Genomic DNA, 19,318 nt, shown 5'->3' with positions numbered 1-19,318 from the left:
GTGTGAGTATTTCACGAACTGGTCCAAGTTTATCCATCAATGAATACACGAATGATTGAGCCGTTTGAAGTTTCTGCATAGTTTTCAATGTTCGTACAGTTCTCGCAAGCTTGTTGTAAAAGTCGTGAACTTCTTTGATTTTGTGCGTGCTGTGTATAGCCGTCAATCCTTCTAAGTCTTTAATCAATGCTTTGTGAACCCAAATATCTTTTCCGTAAGTTTCTTGTAGTATGCGTTTAGCTTCATCGTATCCCTCCAACGAATGTGGTAAACCAAGTATGTCCTCTCTGGGCTTTCCTTCGACGAGTTCCAGTAAGTAATTGAGTTTGCTGATGTTTGATATGTTTGAGTTGTCGACTTCTACCGTGAATTGATTCCAAAATCGTAACCAGTCTTTATAATCGCCATTAAATTTTGTGATTGTGTACTTTTGTAGCTTGACGGATTGCTGAGTAGCTTCGTTTTCGTTTCCAAGTGATTTACGCAATGTTTCTTTCATTTTTTGTTTCTTTAGATGCCATTCTTCTTCGCTTTGAAGTTTTCTCAATGAGGCTTGTTCTGCTTCTTTTTGAATCGTTAACTGCTGTTGCATGATTTGTTTTTCATACTCGAATTTTCTGACGCATTCGTTTTTGTTTATCGAATCCAACTTGTCCACCATTTTGTTTTTGATTTCAATCACTGCTTCTACTTCCATTACTGGTTTCGAAAGCCATTCTTCTACCGAATCGATGTTTTCGCCGTCGTCGAGCATTTTTCTGGTCAGCTCATCCTTTGCCATTTCAAATCTTCCCAATAAATTTGTTATTTTGTCCAGCGCTAAGATTATGCTTGATTTGTCACCATTAATCGTGTTGCGTTCTATGCCTTTAATGTTTATTCTTATCATGTTGATTTCTCTCAGGTAAATTTGCTCTTGGTCCATTCTTCGCTAACTCGTAGGTTTCGTTCGTCCTGGCAGTAGTCGCCACCAAATAGTGTGGGGAATTATTTATACTTTCCCTGAGACACTAAAGAGTCACTTTTTGAACTTGATAATATATTTTACATCTGACTGCGAATCAATTATTTTACAAAATACACACTCTTTTTATACACTTTTACAATCGCGTCATTTTCACACATTTTATGCATTAACAATTAAATACCTTAACACCTAAAAATATTAACACCTTCAAACACGCCTTCACACAACCACACCTTCAAACACGCCTTCACACACCTTCAATTACGTCTTGAAGACTTTATTCACGACAAATATATGCTGTTTGAAATGTCAAAACTTGAGGTTTTGTTAAGATCTTCTTTGTTCAATACTCTTTTCTGCGATAGCAAACTACTGAAGCTTTATTTTAATGTAACTTTTTTTCCACATGGGCACTAATCTTTAGTCTAGGTTCTTCGTGCTTTAAAAATTTTATTAGATATTTTTTTAAAGTCTGTTTATATTTATATTAAACTCGTTTTCAATAATCAAATTTTAATTAATTTTGTAGTTATTACTTTTCAATTTTTCGTCAAAATTTTGAATATCTTTATATGATAAAAATTAACCATTTAGTAAGTTTAAAAAAGTATTTTATAAAGTTATAAAAAGTTCTTTTAATTTAAAACCATAAGTGTTAGCAAATGATCTAGTTAGCAAAATTCGTTTTTTAAAATTGGTTTAAAAATCTTAGGCAAGCAGATTTTAATTTCAACAGATTTGTGACTTCTAAATAAAGTTCTTAAAGGATCTGCATACAGTTTTCCTTGATATATTTCTTAACTTTGTTAAGGGCCACTGTATATAGTTATACTAAATAGTTAAAAAACTAAATCATTAATATATTTTGTTTAGGCTTGGTAAGAGGAAAACTATGTTGTTATCAACTTCAATAAGTGGATTAAGCATAATTACTTTAGGTCTTATTCCCTTACGCAAAGGTAAAAACTTTCAAAAGTATTATAGTTTATTCATAGAAGTATATATACATAGATGCCGATTTGTCAACTTGATTGTGAATGCTTAGTGAAACATTTCTTCTGATATAAATGTATTGATTGTAGAGTGGTGGATAAATTTTTAACAATTCGCTCTAAATTGAGTTCTGTCACGGACGGTTAAGAGATAGAAGCGCAACGTTATTGTTTTTTTGTAAACCATGCTCGCGTTGCGCATTGTTAAAAATCTATTGTTTTAAACAATTGAAATTTAATTCTCTAAAAGTCTGTTGGATTCATCGAAAATGTTTGTTACTTATTAAAGATAACAGCAATAGAACCAAGTTTTAAGCTTAATTTTATATAGATAGACATTCTTAATAATTTAAGAAATAACTCGTATGATGAAAAGAAATTAAGATAACTTACTTGACTATTTTAGTACATGTATAACTTGAGATATAATAAATTATAAAAAATAACTACTACTAAATAATAACTACTTTTGTAGCTACCTGGAGCACAATGGTTCCATGTTTAGTGAACAATGAAATTGTTGAAGTATTCCAGTTAATGTATATTACAGAACTTTTTATTTGGGCTTGCTCCATCAGACACTATAGCAAAGTCAATTTATGGCAAACTGCAAGAATAACTAAGTATTTAATGTTAACATAATATGATTTACCAGCTATAAATAAACTAAATTTTATTTGACAAAAACTAATGGGTTATTATGTGCTTTTTATGATGCATTATCAAATAAATTGTAATAAAGCCCATCAGAAAATATACTTACTGAAAAACAACTCATAGTGGAATTATGGAGCTTTTAGGTTAGTCGAGGCAAAAAAGGGCGATATATCGGAATAAATACTAAAAAAATAAGCAAAATTAAGACTGGTGAATGAAGGACCAAGGAATCGAATAAAATCAGATCTTGACAAAAAATTTCATTTAAGCTTTTTTATGTTTCGCTATAACTTTTTTATTCGTTTTGAAATTATTCTTACAGCTCTATTTTATCATTGACAGACTTTGCTTATACAAAAAAAGTTCCCAAATTTACAAATGTTTATCTTGAAAAAATGATAAAATCTGTTTAATTATTGTCAACGCGTAAAGTAGTTACTTTATCCTAAACTGTCTTATTAAAAAAAATGTTTTAAAAGTTTAAAACAATATTACGTGATAAGAGTTTCTCTTTTAAATCTGTCGGCAGCCATTTTGATAGATTTTTTGTTGACGGGTGAAAATTTAGAGTTGATCGGAAACTCGCATGGCTCGCTGATTTCTGCGGCCTCTTTGATGTAAAACAATAAGTAGCACGTTTATCTCTTATACATCCATGGTTCTGTTAACAATCTTATTCTTGAGAAAAATGTCTAAATTTGTATTTGTTAAAAAAAAAGTGAGCACATCATGGAACTATACTTTATGCATATAAAAATTATTTGCTGTTGTTTATTAAAAAGTACTTTGCTACTGCTGGAGTAATACTGGCATAATATATATTACACCTACTTATCATTTTATGACATTTTTGATAATATTGGTGCCTCAGATTGGTGTGAAGTGTGTTGCTTCTTTTCACTTTTTTGGTAGTACAAATCATTCTTTATAAATTGTATTTTCTATTTAGGGGAAACTGGGGTGTGATAAGCTACTACAATAAACTGGGAACTTAAAAAAAAAAACAACAACAGCCTCAAATTAGCCTTACAACTTCATTCAAAATTATTTTCCTTGCCTCTAATGATCATTTTTAAGAGGTACATATTCTTTTGCATCAAAGCTGATCTTATTTTCATCCTTTCGAAATTTAAGAGAGCTCTCTAATGTATATATTTGTGAAGACGTGTTTTTAACAACACTACCATTTTGGGTGTGACGGGGTATAACAAATTATGTTATACTACCACTAATTATTGTCCTAGAGGTTTCAAGTAGAATGAACATGTGGACTATATTCTTGTAACGGAAAACATGCTTTTTGGCTTTTAGTCAATCTCAAAAAGATGGCCTATGAGTAGGTTGAGTAAGTAAAAAAGAAAATTTCAATAGTAAACTGGGTCTTGCTGGCTATGAATATTTTAGTGGTTTTACGAAGAGCATTCTACAGAGGGAGCTCTTCAGAAACCAGATGCTCACTGTTCTTTTTTAAAGGTTTTTAGTTGAAGCTATTTTTACTTTTTAAATTTTTTAAAGTTATTTGACAACTCTTTCCAGTAAGTTAACATGAGATAGAAACCTATTAGATATTAGAAATATTTAGACGCTTTTTCTGAAATTGTGAAAGGTTAAAAAAATGAGGGGGTTTTAAACTTGAAATGGTTATATCTTTTGAGCAGCGAAATAGATTTATATGAAATTTGAAATCTATTTATGAATTTAATTTCTCTTTTTCTCCACTGATTACTAATTTTGATATTTTATCTATTTAGAGGCTAAGAACAAGAGATTAACAAATATGTTAAAACTCAGACAAATTTGTCAAAATAACATGTGTCATTTGTATGATAATTTGTTTATATTAGGATAATCTTAATATTAATTTATAAAGTGAGTTTATTCAAATAAATTAAAACTTGTTTTTTTTTAAAAAAAAAGAAAGTTTTTTTAAAATGAGCCAGCAAAAGAACAAGACTTTATTCAGAAAATAGATATGTATCTGTTTCCGTTGTGTCGAAAACGACAGAAATTGACTATCTTTGGCAAAGAGCAGTTAATTGGTTTAAAAAAAACTAAATGATTCCATGGAATCTGGATTCAATTCAGACATGAATTCTTATCCGACTTCAATTTCGGAAGCTGAAAGACAAACCAAAATCCTAAACAGTAAGTAAAACTGTAAAGACTTCCCGGTTGAATGGACCTCAGCAAGTTAAAAAGTTCGGAAGAATGAACCAAGAAAATGACAGCTACTACTCTAATATTTCCCGCCTAGGGCAAGACATTGAATAGTAAACTTAATCGAAAATATCAAAATTAAGAATTTGTGGAGAAAAAGAGTAGTTAGATATTATTTTTAGCTTGTTTTACAACAAAGATCGATCCATCATAGGTTTTTGTTGCAGGAATTGTTGATCTTATTCTAATTCTTTAGCTAGAGAAAAGTGTTGAAATAGGTTGTACAAAAATCTGCACAAAACTAAAAAAAAAATATGGATCAAAAAAGATGCTTTTTGAACATTTCAAAAAAGTAAAATCCTATTTGATAGAGCTCTTTGGTCAAAATCTTTTAAAGATATATGTAGATAAAAATTTATTTAGAATTCTATTTTCAAAGATCTATCTTTCAGAGAAATAATACTCATTAAATCAGAATATGATCATATCAAGGATTTAGTGAATTGTTTTAAGGTAATTGAAATTGAAACTATTTCTCGTTGAAAAATCATTTTGAAGAGTGAAAATAATTTTGAATTCATTGAAAAAAAGGATCTGTCAAAAATTTCAATAAACCTTTGAAAAGATTGATGAGCTTTATGAGTATTTATCCGAAACTGTTTTTAATTCACCTGCTAAAAGTTGTATTCACAATATTTTACATTTATTAAAAAAGAGTTTGCATTGTTTTAAGCTTCAAATAATACACCAAAAGGCTTAGTAAGTTAAGTTCACCTTTATCTTCTTTTCCACTTTTATCTGTTGATATTGATTGTGCAGCTGGCTAATTCATTAAAAAACCTAGAACATCATTAAGTGATGAAATGATACATTATTTTGTTTAAGGTCATATTTTACAAGAAATAAATAGTTTTCATGTGTTTTGTTTAAGTTGTTTCGTTAAGTTGTTCTTTTGTTATGTTTCATGTGCTTTGTTTAAACTTTTATTCTAAATAAAGTAATACCAAAATAATTTGAAATATTTAAATGAAACCTTTAAAATAATTTTTTTTTTCTTTATAATTTAGTTTGTCTATTTATGACACAGCCCTAGTTCATTAATCTTTGTCTAAAATTATCTTTACAAAAGGAAATAGCAAGGTTTAAGTAAAAAAACAGTTCTGCAAGTGAGTGGTTCATGCCTACCATGCTCATTTTTTGAAAGTAGGAAGGTAGAACTGATGGATGGCACATCTCTTGGTGCTTATGTAGAATGCAATTTAAATAGATGAATCCTGACAGATTTGTTCATCTCTTGGATTAAACAGTTTAATTTCATCTACTGGTGCAAGCAAAAGCTTTAATATTCTTGTTTTGGATGGCCATGCTTTCATACAAAAAGTATTAAATTTATACATATTGTCAGAAGGAATGGTTTCACTGCACTTACCTGATGCTGCTACTGAGTTTAGAGTTTATTAAGCCTTTAAGCATCTATTTCATTATGCCCTCTGAAAATGGTTTTGGGAGTATCATGACTGCGTGGTCTCTTAATTTCTAATCGCATCCATTTTTGGAGCAAAATGGTTTTTAAAAATCCATTTATCCTGTGGACAAGTTTGTCTTTGACAATGTCGATTTTCTTCTATCAGTTGTAACTGATAACCCGAATTCTTCTAAGTAGTGTCACAAAGCTATTGGTGGCCCGTATGAAAAATTTTATGAGGACCCATTTCATTTTAGACATTGATGTTGGCAAAACTTTAAACTGTTTCCTCTATTTAAACAAGTTACACGAATCTTCTGAAAGCAGAAAACTTAGAAGGTAACTATTTAATAAGAAATTGTCACTAAACTTTTTCGGTTTGTTAATTTACTCTAGCCTAAATGATTACTTATGGAGGTTTAATTGTTTAAAATGCTCCTTCTAAAGGTACAAATGCTATTTGTTAAGTAAAAATGAAAATTAGTCTTCTATGCTTTACTACAAAAACTAATGCAATATTTGAAAGTCTCTAAAAAAAAGAGTTTTTTTTTGTGCATTTGTATTGGCAAAATCAGTAATAAGTTTTTCTGTGTTCATATTTTTAGCTTCGCAACTTGCGGGACCCCACATTTTATAAACCTTGGGGGCCAGTAGCATGTTACTTCCTCGTCCATTACGCCACTCTCTCTTCTACCACATTCAGTAATTTATCCTGCATTCTTCACACACCGATTGGCATGCAATTGTCCACTCTACATCAATGTGCCTTTACCAAAATTAGCCACAGAACTCAGTTAGTTCATGTTTAATTTTCTACAATATCAAATATACTAAATAACCCAAAATTATGCCCAAATGTACCCCATGTATGTGGCAAAATTGAAAAAATAATATTTTCATCAAATTTAAAAACTAATTTCAGAGATTCTTCATATTGCAGCTCAAAAAGTTTTTAACTTCTAACTACACATTTTTTAAATATATTGTGAGGGCGGTCTTTTTACTTACGTTCTATTTCTTTTGTTGAGGATTACATATGGATAAAGGAGGTATGGGCTCTAGTGTCAAATGAATGGATTGCAGATGTTGGAGTTGAGGTTTAGGGTCTGGGGATTGGATGGTAAGGAAAGGACAAGAGTTAATTGTAAAAGTGTTAAGGCTATGTTGTCCGTCCTCACTAAATTTTTATATTCAAGGATTCTCAGTATAAGATTGAGTTAATGTGTAATGGTGGCATAAGCACCGAGTCCACGGGGGCTACAGGAGCAGTGGTCCCCTTGGAAATTTATATTAATAATATATTATCACGGATTACCATGAGGGCGAAAGCATCTATTCTCCCCCGTAATAATCCGTGATTATATATTATTAGTATAAATTTCTGAGGGGGGGGGCACTGCCCCTGTTGCCCCGTGAACTCGGCGCCAATGAATGGTGGTTAGCACTTTTTTATTCATTACGTTAACAAAATTTCAAATAACATTTTCTTACTCTCTTTGTTGTTTCAAATACTTTTTTTTATCAATTATTCCTCTTTTATTCTTTTTCTTTAAATAAATCTCTTCTTCTTTTTCTTTATTAGAAACGGCTAAAATTTCTGTTTACTTTCTTTAATCATTTTTACTTGTATCTTCTGTTTAACTCTTTACTTTTTCTGTTTATCAAAAATTTCTTTTTCTCTTTTGTTCAATAATTTATCTAAAAACTCATTAGCCTCAAAAATTCTCTCTCTCTAAAAACTCTACTTAAAACCGTTCTTAAAAACTCTCTTTCAACTTGTTGGTTTTTTGTTACGATATACTTCATTTATTTAGCTAGCTGGATAAATAAGTTTCAATGTGTACATATTTTCCTAGTCGTTGTTTTCTAAATTAGTTCTCCCCCCCCCCCCCCCCTTCTCACAATATTACATTTATTTAGATATTTTTTGGATACGGGTGACAATGGGTATTGTAGGAAAGTTTTGGTTAACTTTGTCTTTTAATGCCATTTATACTTGGTCTGCTGCATTTATTCCAACAAACATACGGTAAAAAACCAAAGTATTTTAGATATCTTAATATTTTGATGACCTTTTCACAATTATAATAGTTATCTTATTACTTTTAGATCAAAAGGAGTAGGAGCATGTGTAATGGCTAGATTACTTGGATCAGCTGCTTCACCATAGGCTAGTCAACTTTTATACATTCAACAAGATCTGGCATTTCTATTTTTAGGCAGTGCAATGATGTTTTTCAGTTTTTTTAGCTATTTTTTACCTGAATCTCTCAAAGAAGTTTGAATAATAAAGAGTTAGAGATATGTATTTGCTAAATATTCAATCCTACATATTATATTCAGATTTTTTTTATCCTGATCAAGTAGCTGGGTTTCACTAGGGGAGGGGAAGATCAATCTGCCTCAGTATTATAAGAATGAAAAAAAAAAGGCTCTGTTTCGGCTCTCCAAAAACTTAATCTGTAAATATAATGAAAAAATAGACCTGAGGAACTTTCAAACAGGAGTTTCTGCAAGGTCAAGGGACAACTGACGTTTTTGATAACTTATCTTTAATGCTCGTGAAATGAAGAATTGCTTTATCAACTTGAAATAGTGAAACAGGTCAAGACAAAATTTGCTGCAGATAATTTTGGAACTCTTTTAAAGCATTTTTGGGGTGATGAATCTAAACTGATCTACATTTTTCTTGATTAGCTCAAGTTTTCCTTCGTTATTAATTACTTTCAATTTAAGGAGAAAAATTAGAATGTTATTGCTTAAAGTAAAATTATTAATGAATTTCCTACTTTATCTTGACCTTCTTGGATTGTCTCTGTTGCTTTAATCCAAATCAAGAACATTTTTGACAACATAATTGTTACAAAAATTGTTAATAATAATAGTATATATTGATGAATTTGGGAACATTTACACAAACCGTTTTCAACAACCCAGCAAGCACATAACGTTGAAACAACGTTGATCAACGTCGGTGAACGTTATTTCAACGTTGTTTCAACGTTGTTTCAACGTTATGTGTTTGCTGGGTATTATATACATGCTCAAAAATCATCATCAGAGTGTAGCTATTTAGATTTTTTGCTCGTTAGTTTTTTTTCAGCTATTATTTTTGACCATCATTTTTCACCATTAAACTTAGGTGTGTGATTAGATTTTTTCCAACCATCATTTTATTGCATAGTATTGTATATATGATTAAAACTCATCAATATGTAACTATAAAAATGCTAACTAGATCCAGTGATTGGTTAATATATACATATAAGTTGCAAATATTGATATTCTCATACGAAATATCTTTATATTATTAAAGAATGGAGAAAATATGTTCTGAATTTAAGAAGAGTAAGGTAATAGAACGAATATCGAAAAAGAATTAAAGGCTTGTGTTCTTTGCAAAGTTTTCAAAAGCAAAATGATTTGTTAATCTGATGTATTTTCATGAAAAAAAAAAAAATTGAAGATTTAACGAAACCATTTAGAGTTAGGGGATATTGTAAAAAGTGTGGTATAGATAGTTTATGTGAGCATGATGAATTTAGATGGTCATGTAATAAATGTGGATTGAATAAAAGATGCCATTATGAGATAAAAAGTGGATGTATTGTAGCTGCTATGAAAAGACTTTAAAAAAATTTAAGAGTTTAGAAAAACTAAGATACCAGGATTTAATAGATAAATGATAAATGTGATACACCGTTTGTATTAAATAATATATCATTACTTTTAGATGTATAATAATGTAATATTTTCTGAAAATTCGTTAGATAAAACATTACTATGCAAGAATGCAACACTCACATAATCTCTAAAAGAGTTTTCACAAGAATTAATTGATAATATTTTAACGAGGTACTTTTACATAGTCTTCAAAAATATCTAAAACATAGTCATTAAATTTGTATAAAACCTTTTTATTTTGCAAAGCTAATATTTATGTATCAACATGATTTTTCTATAAAATAAATAACGAAGAAATACAGTCATTCAAGTATGTTTAAAGGTGCAAAACCTGTTGGATTTAAGTCTCCAAATATTAGGTGAGTGTTACTAGTAGATGCTTTAGCTGAAAAACTTCATATTTGTTTTCCATTACACCATACTGAGCTGGCCAAACTTCCATCAGAAATATCCAAATGAATGGATAAACATTTCCATTTACCTAGAGCTCCAACATCTGCTTTTATTTTTAATCCAATAGATATAGAATTGTTAGTAGTTCTTGAAATGACTAAATCTCTTTATGGACTAAAACAAAAAAAACTTATCTCATCCTCCGTTTATTATGATTAATCAATCCATTTCTTACAACGTAAGCATTTGCTCATGTAATTCCGGAAAGTTCTAGAACATTTTTTGACGTTAGGGAGTTAATAGTTTTAATAGTTTTTACCAATAAGAATTGTAAATATGTGTTTGCGGTGATATATGACGGTTTGTGGAAGGATATTTTAGGAAAAGCATAGGGTATATACGAAGGAGAAAATTTGTAAAAAGAGAGTTTTAGTTTGGAGAGAAGATTGTTATTTATTGAATTGTTGGTTGCGAGAAAAAACTACAGCTCTACAGCTCTTTAATCTTTTAAATATGAATATATTAACTTTATCATCTACACTTTATCATCTAGAATTCTTTGAGGATTCAATTGAATTGTAACAAGTATCTCTTAACGTTCCTATCAAATCCAATTGCTAGTTAACAAATTTGGATATACTTAAATTTTTATATTCCTAACAAAAATTTAGGTATATCCAAATTTGTTAACTAGCGTTTTTGTTATGCGAGGAATTTTTAAATCATTCAGCAATTTAAAAATTAATTTTGTCTCACATTTCCACCTTGCGTAGGTCAAATCTCATGGATATTTTTTCTCCTCAAAGATTAAACAAGTTTCCATCTTGATCAGTGAATGTTATAATATTCCATTGATTGTATATTTGAAGATTGGAAGAAAGACCTAGTTTGATGGAGATTCAATTTATATCCAGGTAATACATATGGAAAAAGAAATAAATAACATTAGCTGTTGATCCATCTACATATGATCCTCAAATAATATCCATGTGAACTTGAATACTATATATTTTTAGGATGGTAAAGGATTTTCAGATTCTTGATAAACTTGAGTATATTTGATTTTGTTAAAATCCAAAGCTGATGAAATGGAATTTATATCTGTAAAATCCACTTGATAATTATTTCCAACACGAGTACAGATTCAACGCACTTTGATTTGCGTGTATCGTTTTACAGTTTTGATCATTAGAAATGCTATAAATAAATGAGTGGTATGTTTCCAAGTTAACCAATGCACATTTACACTTTTTATTCTTATCTACTGTAATGTAGAACTGAATCTAGTTTGAACTTTTCTCTTGTTATCAGAGAATAGTATTTGCATACTTTCCTTATATGCTATATTATTTAACCAAAAGTACGTTTAATTTCCAGTATTTTAAAATTTTCCATTTTTTATATGACAAATTTTTATCGATCATAACAAGATTGTGAAAAATAAAAAGTATAAAACCAACATCTATACGTTTAACTTATTGATTTACTAGCTTGATCTGTAACGACAAAGCCTTCAAGTTTTTTTCCAGGTTTTCTCGAAACCATTTTAACATAAACTTTTAAACTCAATGATTGGCATGTCTTGACTGTCAAGTTAAAAATAGATATGGTTTATAATTTTGTCTTGTGGAAAAAGACAAAGTTTGCATTCTCATGTATCGTTTGTCTTGGAAGTTTAAAATAATTCTGTGCAAGATAGGTACAATCCACATTACTATGTCTTCCACGAGTATAATAAGCCTCCTACTTATTCTGCTACTCTAATAGCACATCATCAAAAATGACAAGATTTTTCTTTCTGATGATAACTCTCTAGGATCTGGAACATCAAACCCTGGCTCAAAAAAACTATATTTATTATCCCATAATTTTTTATTTTCTTTTGATATTGCTTAAGTGAGTGAAGAAACGGATACACCTGTTTTAACTATTGTTAAAAAAAATCATGATATCGTTTCCTTTGGTAACTTTTCATTAAATTTTTCGATTATTATGCAATACTCTGGCTGAAAATGACTTCCCAAAACTACTACCCAATTATATTCAAGTCATCCTGGATAAATGAGTAATTCAGTACCATTGTTGTCTAACAACTTTCAGATTTACCAACAATTAGAACTGTAATATTTCTAGGTAATAACAGATTATTTTGATGTTTGTTTAGATTGACATTCCACATTTAATGTTCATATTATATGTAGATAAAAAATATATAACATTTGCATAAAATAAAAATAAAAGTTGGTGAAACTGTGTTAGATAAGAAACTATTATCTAAAATTGATCTTATAAAAGAAGCTAAAGATCTAAGGATCAAAAACTTTAAAAGTGCATATTTTGGGTGGAGTAAGAACAACTTTTTATAGAAACTCAATTATTCTATCCAAATTCTATGTTAATTATAAGGAAACTAAAAAAATTACACAAAGATAATCAAATTTGGACAAGAACTACCTCCTGTAGCAATTTTTAACTAATATTGTTTATTATTGATAGCGCAAAATTTATAATTTTTTAAGTATTTTTTAGAAGTTTTAAAGGGACAACATATTAGATTTGCATTATCCATAAATATTATGACCATTATAATTAGTGTTGTCATTGACTTCGACTAAATCGACCAAAAGTCGACAAGTCAAAAGTCGAAATTAGTCGACTTTGAAAAATCGAATAATCGATTTAATCGACTATGGGTTTTACTAACCGACAGAAAGTCGATTTAATCGGATAATAATCCTGAGATCCTTATTTCTATTTTTTCACTGGCTTTTATTTTTCAACCTTTAATATTGTTATGATGCTGACCATTTAGTAAAGAGATATCTTAATAAGTAGTTTATCTTGTAAAAATAAATTACTTATAAAGATTGAGTCATGCATAAGGATATCATTTATAGAGATTTTTTTAATTCAACCAAAATACCTGAACATTGAACTTAGTTTTCTGTATCACATCAACTTAATTCTTAGCTGTATGTAGCACCACTTCATTAATGTTTCCTTTTCTCATTATAGTAGCCAGTTGATGCTTTTTAAAACAAAATGTTAAGTAATGTGTTATGGTACTTAGTTAAGGATGCGAAAAAGTTTTAAAAATCTGCCAACCCAAAATAAGTTTAGTCGTTCTATCCGTCCTCATCTATCTACGCCACTGTTGTTTATTAATAAAATATTTTTGTTAATTTTTTGCTTTTATTGTTGTAAAAAACAAAATAAAATGCCCCTCTGTGTTATTTATTCTTTACTTTGTGATTGTAATTTCCTTTTTACTTAGATTATTTATTTGATTTTAATTCATCTAACAGATTAAATGAATTAAAATTGAACAAAAAAATTAGTCTTGATATAGCAACATCATGTGTTATTATAACAGTACTACGTACCACCAAGTTTTTTTTTTATTCTCTTAAAGTTCTATTTGTTTCATAGCATTTAAAAAATAAATTGGTAAGCAACGTTAAAGTATATGATTATAATAAAATCTGTATTCAAATATTTCGACTAAATAGACTTTTAGTCGACTAAAAATGTCGATTTTAAAAATGTATTAGACGATTTTGGTAGACTTTGAAAAATACATTAATCGATTTTGTTGGCAGTTGAATAATTTCTAAGTCGTAACAGCACTAATAATAATCACAGTGATCAACATAACTTCAAGTTATTTATTATTTTTAGATATTATTTGATTTTGTTTTAATTAGCTTATAATTCAACATTTTCTGAAAAAAAGTTCGCTAAAAGTTTGTTAAAATTTTTTTAAAAGCTTGTTTCTTAAATATTGTAAGTATAAAATCACATCACTACATTAGCGTGCAAAAGCTTATAAAAACCTAAAATGTTCAAGTGTTTTTCGTCATAACTTTTTATCTTTTTACTGAAAATGAATGGAATTTTTAACAATTTTTCTTCTAAAGTGGTTACATAGTATAATTTACTCAAAAAAAAAATGAAAATTTTTTACGGAATGAAAGAAATTTTATCGAAAACGTAATCGAGCAAAAGTTTATAAACAGTTCCATACCCCATTAAAAAAAAAAAAATTTATTAAGAAAAACATTTTATTATTAAACCTAATTTACTGGAGATAGTATTTAACTGATATTAAATTTAAAAAATAATGGGAAAGTCTCAGGAATTGTCCCTAGAAAAGAAAAATTTAATAATATGTGCTGCAGAGAAAAAGATTTCTTAGAAGCAAATTTTTGAGCTTTACAATGCGGCTAAACAACAATTAGCGTACTAGTTAAGAGATATAGAGACCGTAAGACTCTCGAAAGCAAGCATCGTCTAGGAAGGCCAAAGGTAACTACAGAACATCAAGACAGAATTTTGGTAAGACAATCAAAACAAGATCCCCGCAGAAGTGCTGTCGAATTAAATGGTAGTTTGAGCAAGAATTATGGTGTTAAGTGCAGCGTAGAAACTACAAAATGTCGCCTGTGTCAGTAAAACTTGTTTGGTCGTCGTCTTGCCAAGAAACCATTTATATTATTAAATAATCGCTTAGCACGAATGAAATTTGCAAGAGATCACTTGGGTTGGACTTCAAAAGAATGGTCAAAAGTCTTATTCACTGACGAATCAAAGTTTTGCATGTTTGGTAGCTATGATATCAAGTACGTGAGACGTCCGAAATGTAAAAGGTTTGCTCCTAAGTATCAAAAACCAACAGCTAAATATGATGCTTGCAATATAATGGTTTGGGGATCTTTCAGTTGTGATTCTGTTGGTCTACTTCATCGTATTGAAAGCATAATTGATCAGAATGTATACTTAGATATAATCAAGAATGTTATGCTGCCACATGGAAAGGACAAAATGACTCGTGGTTTGATTTTCTAGCAAGTCAACCATTCAAAGCATCGCGCAAACTCTGTCAAAAAATTTTTAAATTCCACTTTTGGACTTGCCTTCTCAAAGTCCAGATTTAAATCCAATAGAACATCTTTGGGAACATTTTGATCGTCAATTGAAGGGAAAAAAACCGATCAACAAAAATAATTTATTCAAGATGCTTTCGGATTGTTGGGCAAATATCCCCAAAGATGTGCTTATCAACTTAGTTGACTCTATGCCTCGTCGGTGCCGAGCAGTATTAAAATCTAGAGGCTATCCGACAAAATACTGATGTGCTGTAATGAAAAAATCTGGAGGAATTTGAAATAATATCTCTTTTTTGAGTTTTTTTCATTCGTTTATAAACTTTTGTACTTTTGTACAATTATGTTTTCAATAAAATTTGAATTTCTTCCTTCCGTAACAAATTTTCATTTTTTTAAGTAAATCATATTACATAATTACTTTAGAAGGACAATTGTTAAAAATTTCATTCATTTTCAGTGAAAAGATAAAAAGTTATGACGAAAAAACTTTAGCTGTTTATAAACTTTACGCGCTACTGTTTTCTATATAATTAAAATGTTAGAGCCATTTATGTTTCTATGTACAGCTTGATACTTTGTTGATACTATACTAATATTTGCTAGTTATATTTCAGTAAATAGAATGCTAAGATCCAAAACAGTGAATGATCACTCTTTGGATATTCAAAGTCACTCTCTGAGATGCAACTGCCAACATGACTAGATGTCATGTGGCATATGCTGTATTTACAAGAAAATGTAAGCAAGCTATACTAGATATCATTTCTCAAATAATAGAAGAGTTAAATATATATTATAATTTTACTGAAATTTCCTGGAAAAACTGGCAAAAAAAATAAAGCAGCTTCAAAAGCAATAGCGGTATTAAAAATTTGTGGAAAATGCGACATAATAATTGTGCCATCATTTACATCCTTGATAAAGAGCAAAAAGCTGCAAAAAAAATTCCAAATTCTTACATGGAAAATAAAAAAAAGCTTCCAGCTCTACAAGGACAAACTAGACATACTGTTTGATAAATCTGCTTGCTAATGCAACGGTTTAAAAAAATGCTGCTATGCCAAAGTTAATATGGTAGATCAAAGGAGTTAATGTAAAATGGCTATTGGATCAATAAACAAATAAGTTACAGCAAATATCCAAAGCAAAAAGAGCTCAAACTTTACTGATGCAGTACCAATAGATTCTGTCATTTCTGCCACACCAGGTACTTCAAAACGGCCTGCTTTTGGTGAAAATGCTCCAGCATTATCATCATTAGCAGCAGTAGCAGCAGCATCATCATCATCATCAGCATCATCATCATCATCATCATCATCATCATCATCATCATCATCATCATTATCATCATCGTCGTCGTTGTCGTCGTCGTTATCATCATCTTTAAAGCAGATGCAATTGTTTCTCTCTTTTCTTTAATTGGTGTGCAACCGCCATGGAATCTCAGACAGATCTGCTGTATCTATGGCATCTGCTGTACTTGAGGATATCGGCATTATTTCACATGATGAAAAGGCGTTGTACTTTGAAGGCAAAATAAACCGGACACTTCAACTTTCCAATAAAAAGAGAACCATAGTGATGGAGGAGCACATACCCTTTATTCAAGAACTTGGAGAAGGCTACTTAACATACTAAAATTCTTTTAGTGTCACTGCTGAAGCATTAAAATCTGAAATTCTTCAGTATTCTAAAGAACACAATATTATTTTGGATAATTTGCAAGTGCTGGGCTAAAGTGCAAATGATGTGACTAATGTAAACACTGGAAACAAGGGTGGTTCTATTAGATTGATTGAGTTAAAACTTCAGCCACCTCTACAATGGGTAATTTGTTTACCCATTGTAGAGGTGGCTAAAGTTTTATGCTACATGCAAATGAGCTTCCACTACGTCATTTGCTTGAGGAATTGGATGGACCAACATTTAGTCCTAGATGCTATTCAGGTTCTATTGGAAAGCCCCTTAAAGTTTGTGAAATCTTGATGGTTGTTAATTTTCAACTTTAAACCATAATGTAGATATGCTAAAGGTGGACAGAGAAGTTGTATACAAATTGAATGGGCCACAAAACATTTAAATTCAGTCGAAGAATTTATTCAATTCAGTTAACTAGTTTCAGGCTTAAAAACAAAAGTACTAAGAAACGGAGGGTTGTTATCGGACACATAAATGCTGCTTTTAAATCTTAACTTAGGAAAAGCTACTTTAAAGTTTTTTAACTTAAAACAGTGAAAAGGACTCTTCACTTTTTTAAGAATCTTTTACTTCGACTAAATGCAATTAAATGAACAGTCAGTTGGATTATAGCATAAATGATATAAGCCCATCAGCTGTAAATAAATTGTCAATCAATTATGATTTTTTTACACCTGTCGCATCATATTACGCAACTGGAAATGATCAAGCCAATTCGCGGCCACAAAGTACCAAGCCATTGGTACTTTGTGGCCGCGAAAAATGTTCACCATCTTTAAGTAGGCACAAGTAATTATTCATGCTGATCTTAATGAACTTTTTCCAGAATGTACATCACCGCTTAATACTTCATTTAAGTATTAAGTGTGCAATTGGCATATTTAATTCTCAAAGAGAAGTATATTGCAACGATGTGCATATGTAGCTCTCGGTTGAGTTAATTGCGGTCCCCAATAAAAATTTTAATCTATTTTTTTGAACTATTTCAGAAAACTCTTTACTCTACTTTGTTAACTTAACTCAGTAATTAACAATTTTTTATGCAGATTTTATGTTTATTGTTTTTTAAACATATACTTTGCTGTTTCAATTTTGATTATAAAAAAACTCTCTTCGCATATACACTACTGATCTCAATTACAAACTCATATTAATGCATTATTATTATACTTTATTATCAAAATTTTTGATTAATTATATTTTTATGAATTTGTATTTTTTTTCTTTTATATTTTCTTTTATATGACACTTTGCATTAAATTAAAAATTCGTCAGGTTAGAATTATTTTGTTCTAAAGTTTTTGAATTTTTCTATATAAGTAAAAATTACTTAAAATTTTACTATTACTTTTTTAAGAAACAAAAACTTATTCTTTAAACAATTTATATCTAAAGAAGCTATTTAGAAAAAAAAATTTAAAAATAAAATCTATTTTAAAAGTAATCATTACTTAGTAAAATCAAAAATTCATTTTCTCCAAACGTTTAAAATTGGAGATAGAACAAAATAATTCTAACCTGACGAATTGTGTAATCATATTGATTAAATAGAAAATTGTAGTTTGTGAATTTAACTCTAGGTAACTATGATGAGACTTTTTCTAACATATGAAAAACTGGAATGCTGCTCCTATTTAATTCATACATGCCCCCCCCCCCCCTGTCGTAAATATTCACTGCCACTCGCAGACTTATCAACAATAAAAAAGAGAAGATGACTAAGTACTCCAGTTTTAAACCTCCATCAGGGATGTCTGACTCAGAACAAAAACCATGTAATATAGTGGAAGATTGGTTAATTTACTTCAATCTTTTCCTCTTCATCTTCTCTTACTTTAGTATGGTGTCTAAAAATTGATTGATGATTTTTCTTTTACTGTTAGCTATTTATCGTTCTCTTTGCAAAGTGCATACAGACAAATGTGCATAACGAAAAGAACGTCAGTTTAAATATTAGTTATACATTCATTTTTTACGCATAACGTATTTAAATTTACGCTCTTTTCGTTTTTGAAGAATCAACTGTTACTTGTAGGATCAGAAAAAGACGAACTGCAATACATGCTTTGACTAATGCTATTCATTACGGCATTCAATAACTACAGTGGACCTGTTTTAAAAACGTTTGCTAATCATTTCATTGGCGTGCTGAGTTCTTAAATTTTGCATAGGAATGTTATCAGCGCATCTTCTACCGAAATAAGCGCAAAAATGGAAAAAATTTACCAGAGCTTTAAATTCGTAGATTTGCCGGTGGTTTATTATTTTAATTTATACCCTTTAAAACTCGCTTTCATTAAATCAACAGATAAGTCATTAATAATAAAATCTTTTTTGCTATTAATTCCTTATCTAAGTACCATAATCTGCGCGTCTATTTTGAACATTTAAATATATTTGATCGAGTGACATTTAAATT

The 19,318-nt window shown here is 29.7% G+C and overlaps 1 protein-coding gene across 1 annotated transcript in view; it reads left to right on the top strand.

Moving 5' to 3' along the window:
- The window catches only part of LOC149890745 (uncharacterized), a 32,150-nt gene extending 22,998 nt beyond the window's left edge, over positions 1-9,152 (top strand). The window contains exons 6-10 of the mRNA XM_090081960.1: positions 1,841-1,926; positions 6,496-6,577; positions 7,161-7,186; positions 8,159-8,267; positions 8,348-9,152. Coding sequence (XP_089938086.1) covers positions 1,841-1,926; positions 6,496-6,577; positions 7,161-7,186; positions 8,159-8,267; positions 8,348-8,408 — 364 coding nt within the window. The 3' untranslated portion in view covers positions 8,409-9,152. The remainder of the gene's footprint in view (positions 1-1,840; positions 1,927-6,495; positions 6,578-7,160; positions 7,187-8,158; positions 8,268-8,347) is intronic.
- The last annotated feature ends 10,166 nt before the right edge of the window (positions 9,153-19,318 follow it).

The sequence above is a fragment of the Hydra viridissima genome, unplaced genomic scaffold, assembly GCF_058129835.1.
Source record: "Hydra viridissima isolate aposymbiotic clone 2 unplaced genomic scaffold, HvirCarnegie_v1 scaffold_3, whole genome shotgun sequence".
Lineage (NCBI taxonomy): Eukaryota > Metazoa > Cnidaria > Hydrozoa > Anthoathecata > Hydridae > Hydra > Hydra viridissima.
This window is presented reverse-complemented; position numbering and strand designations above follow the sequence as displayed.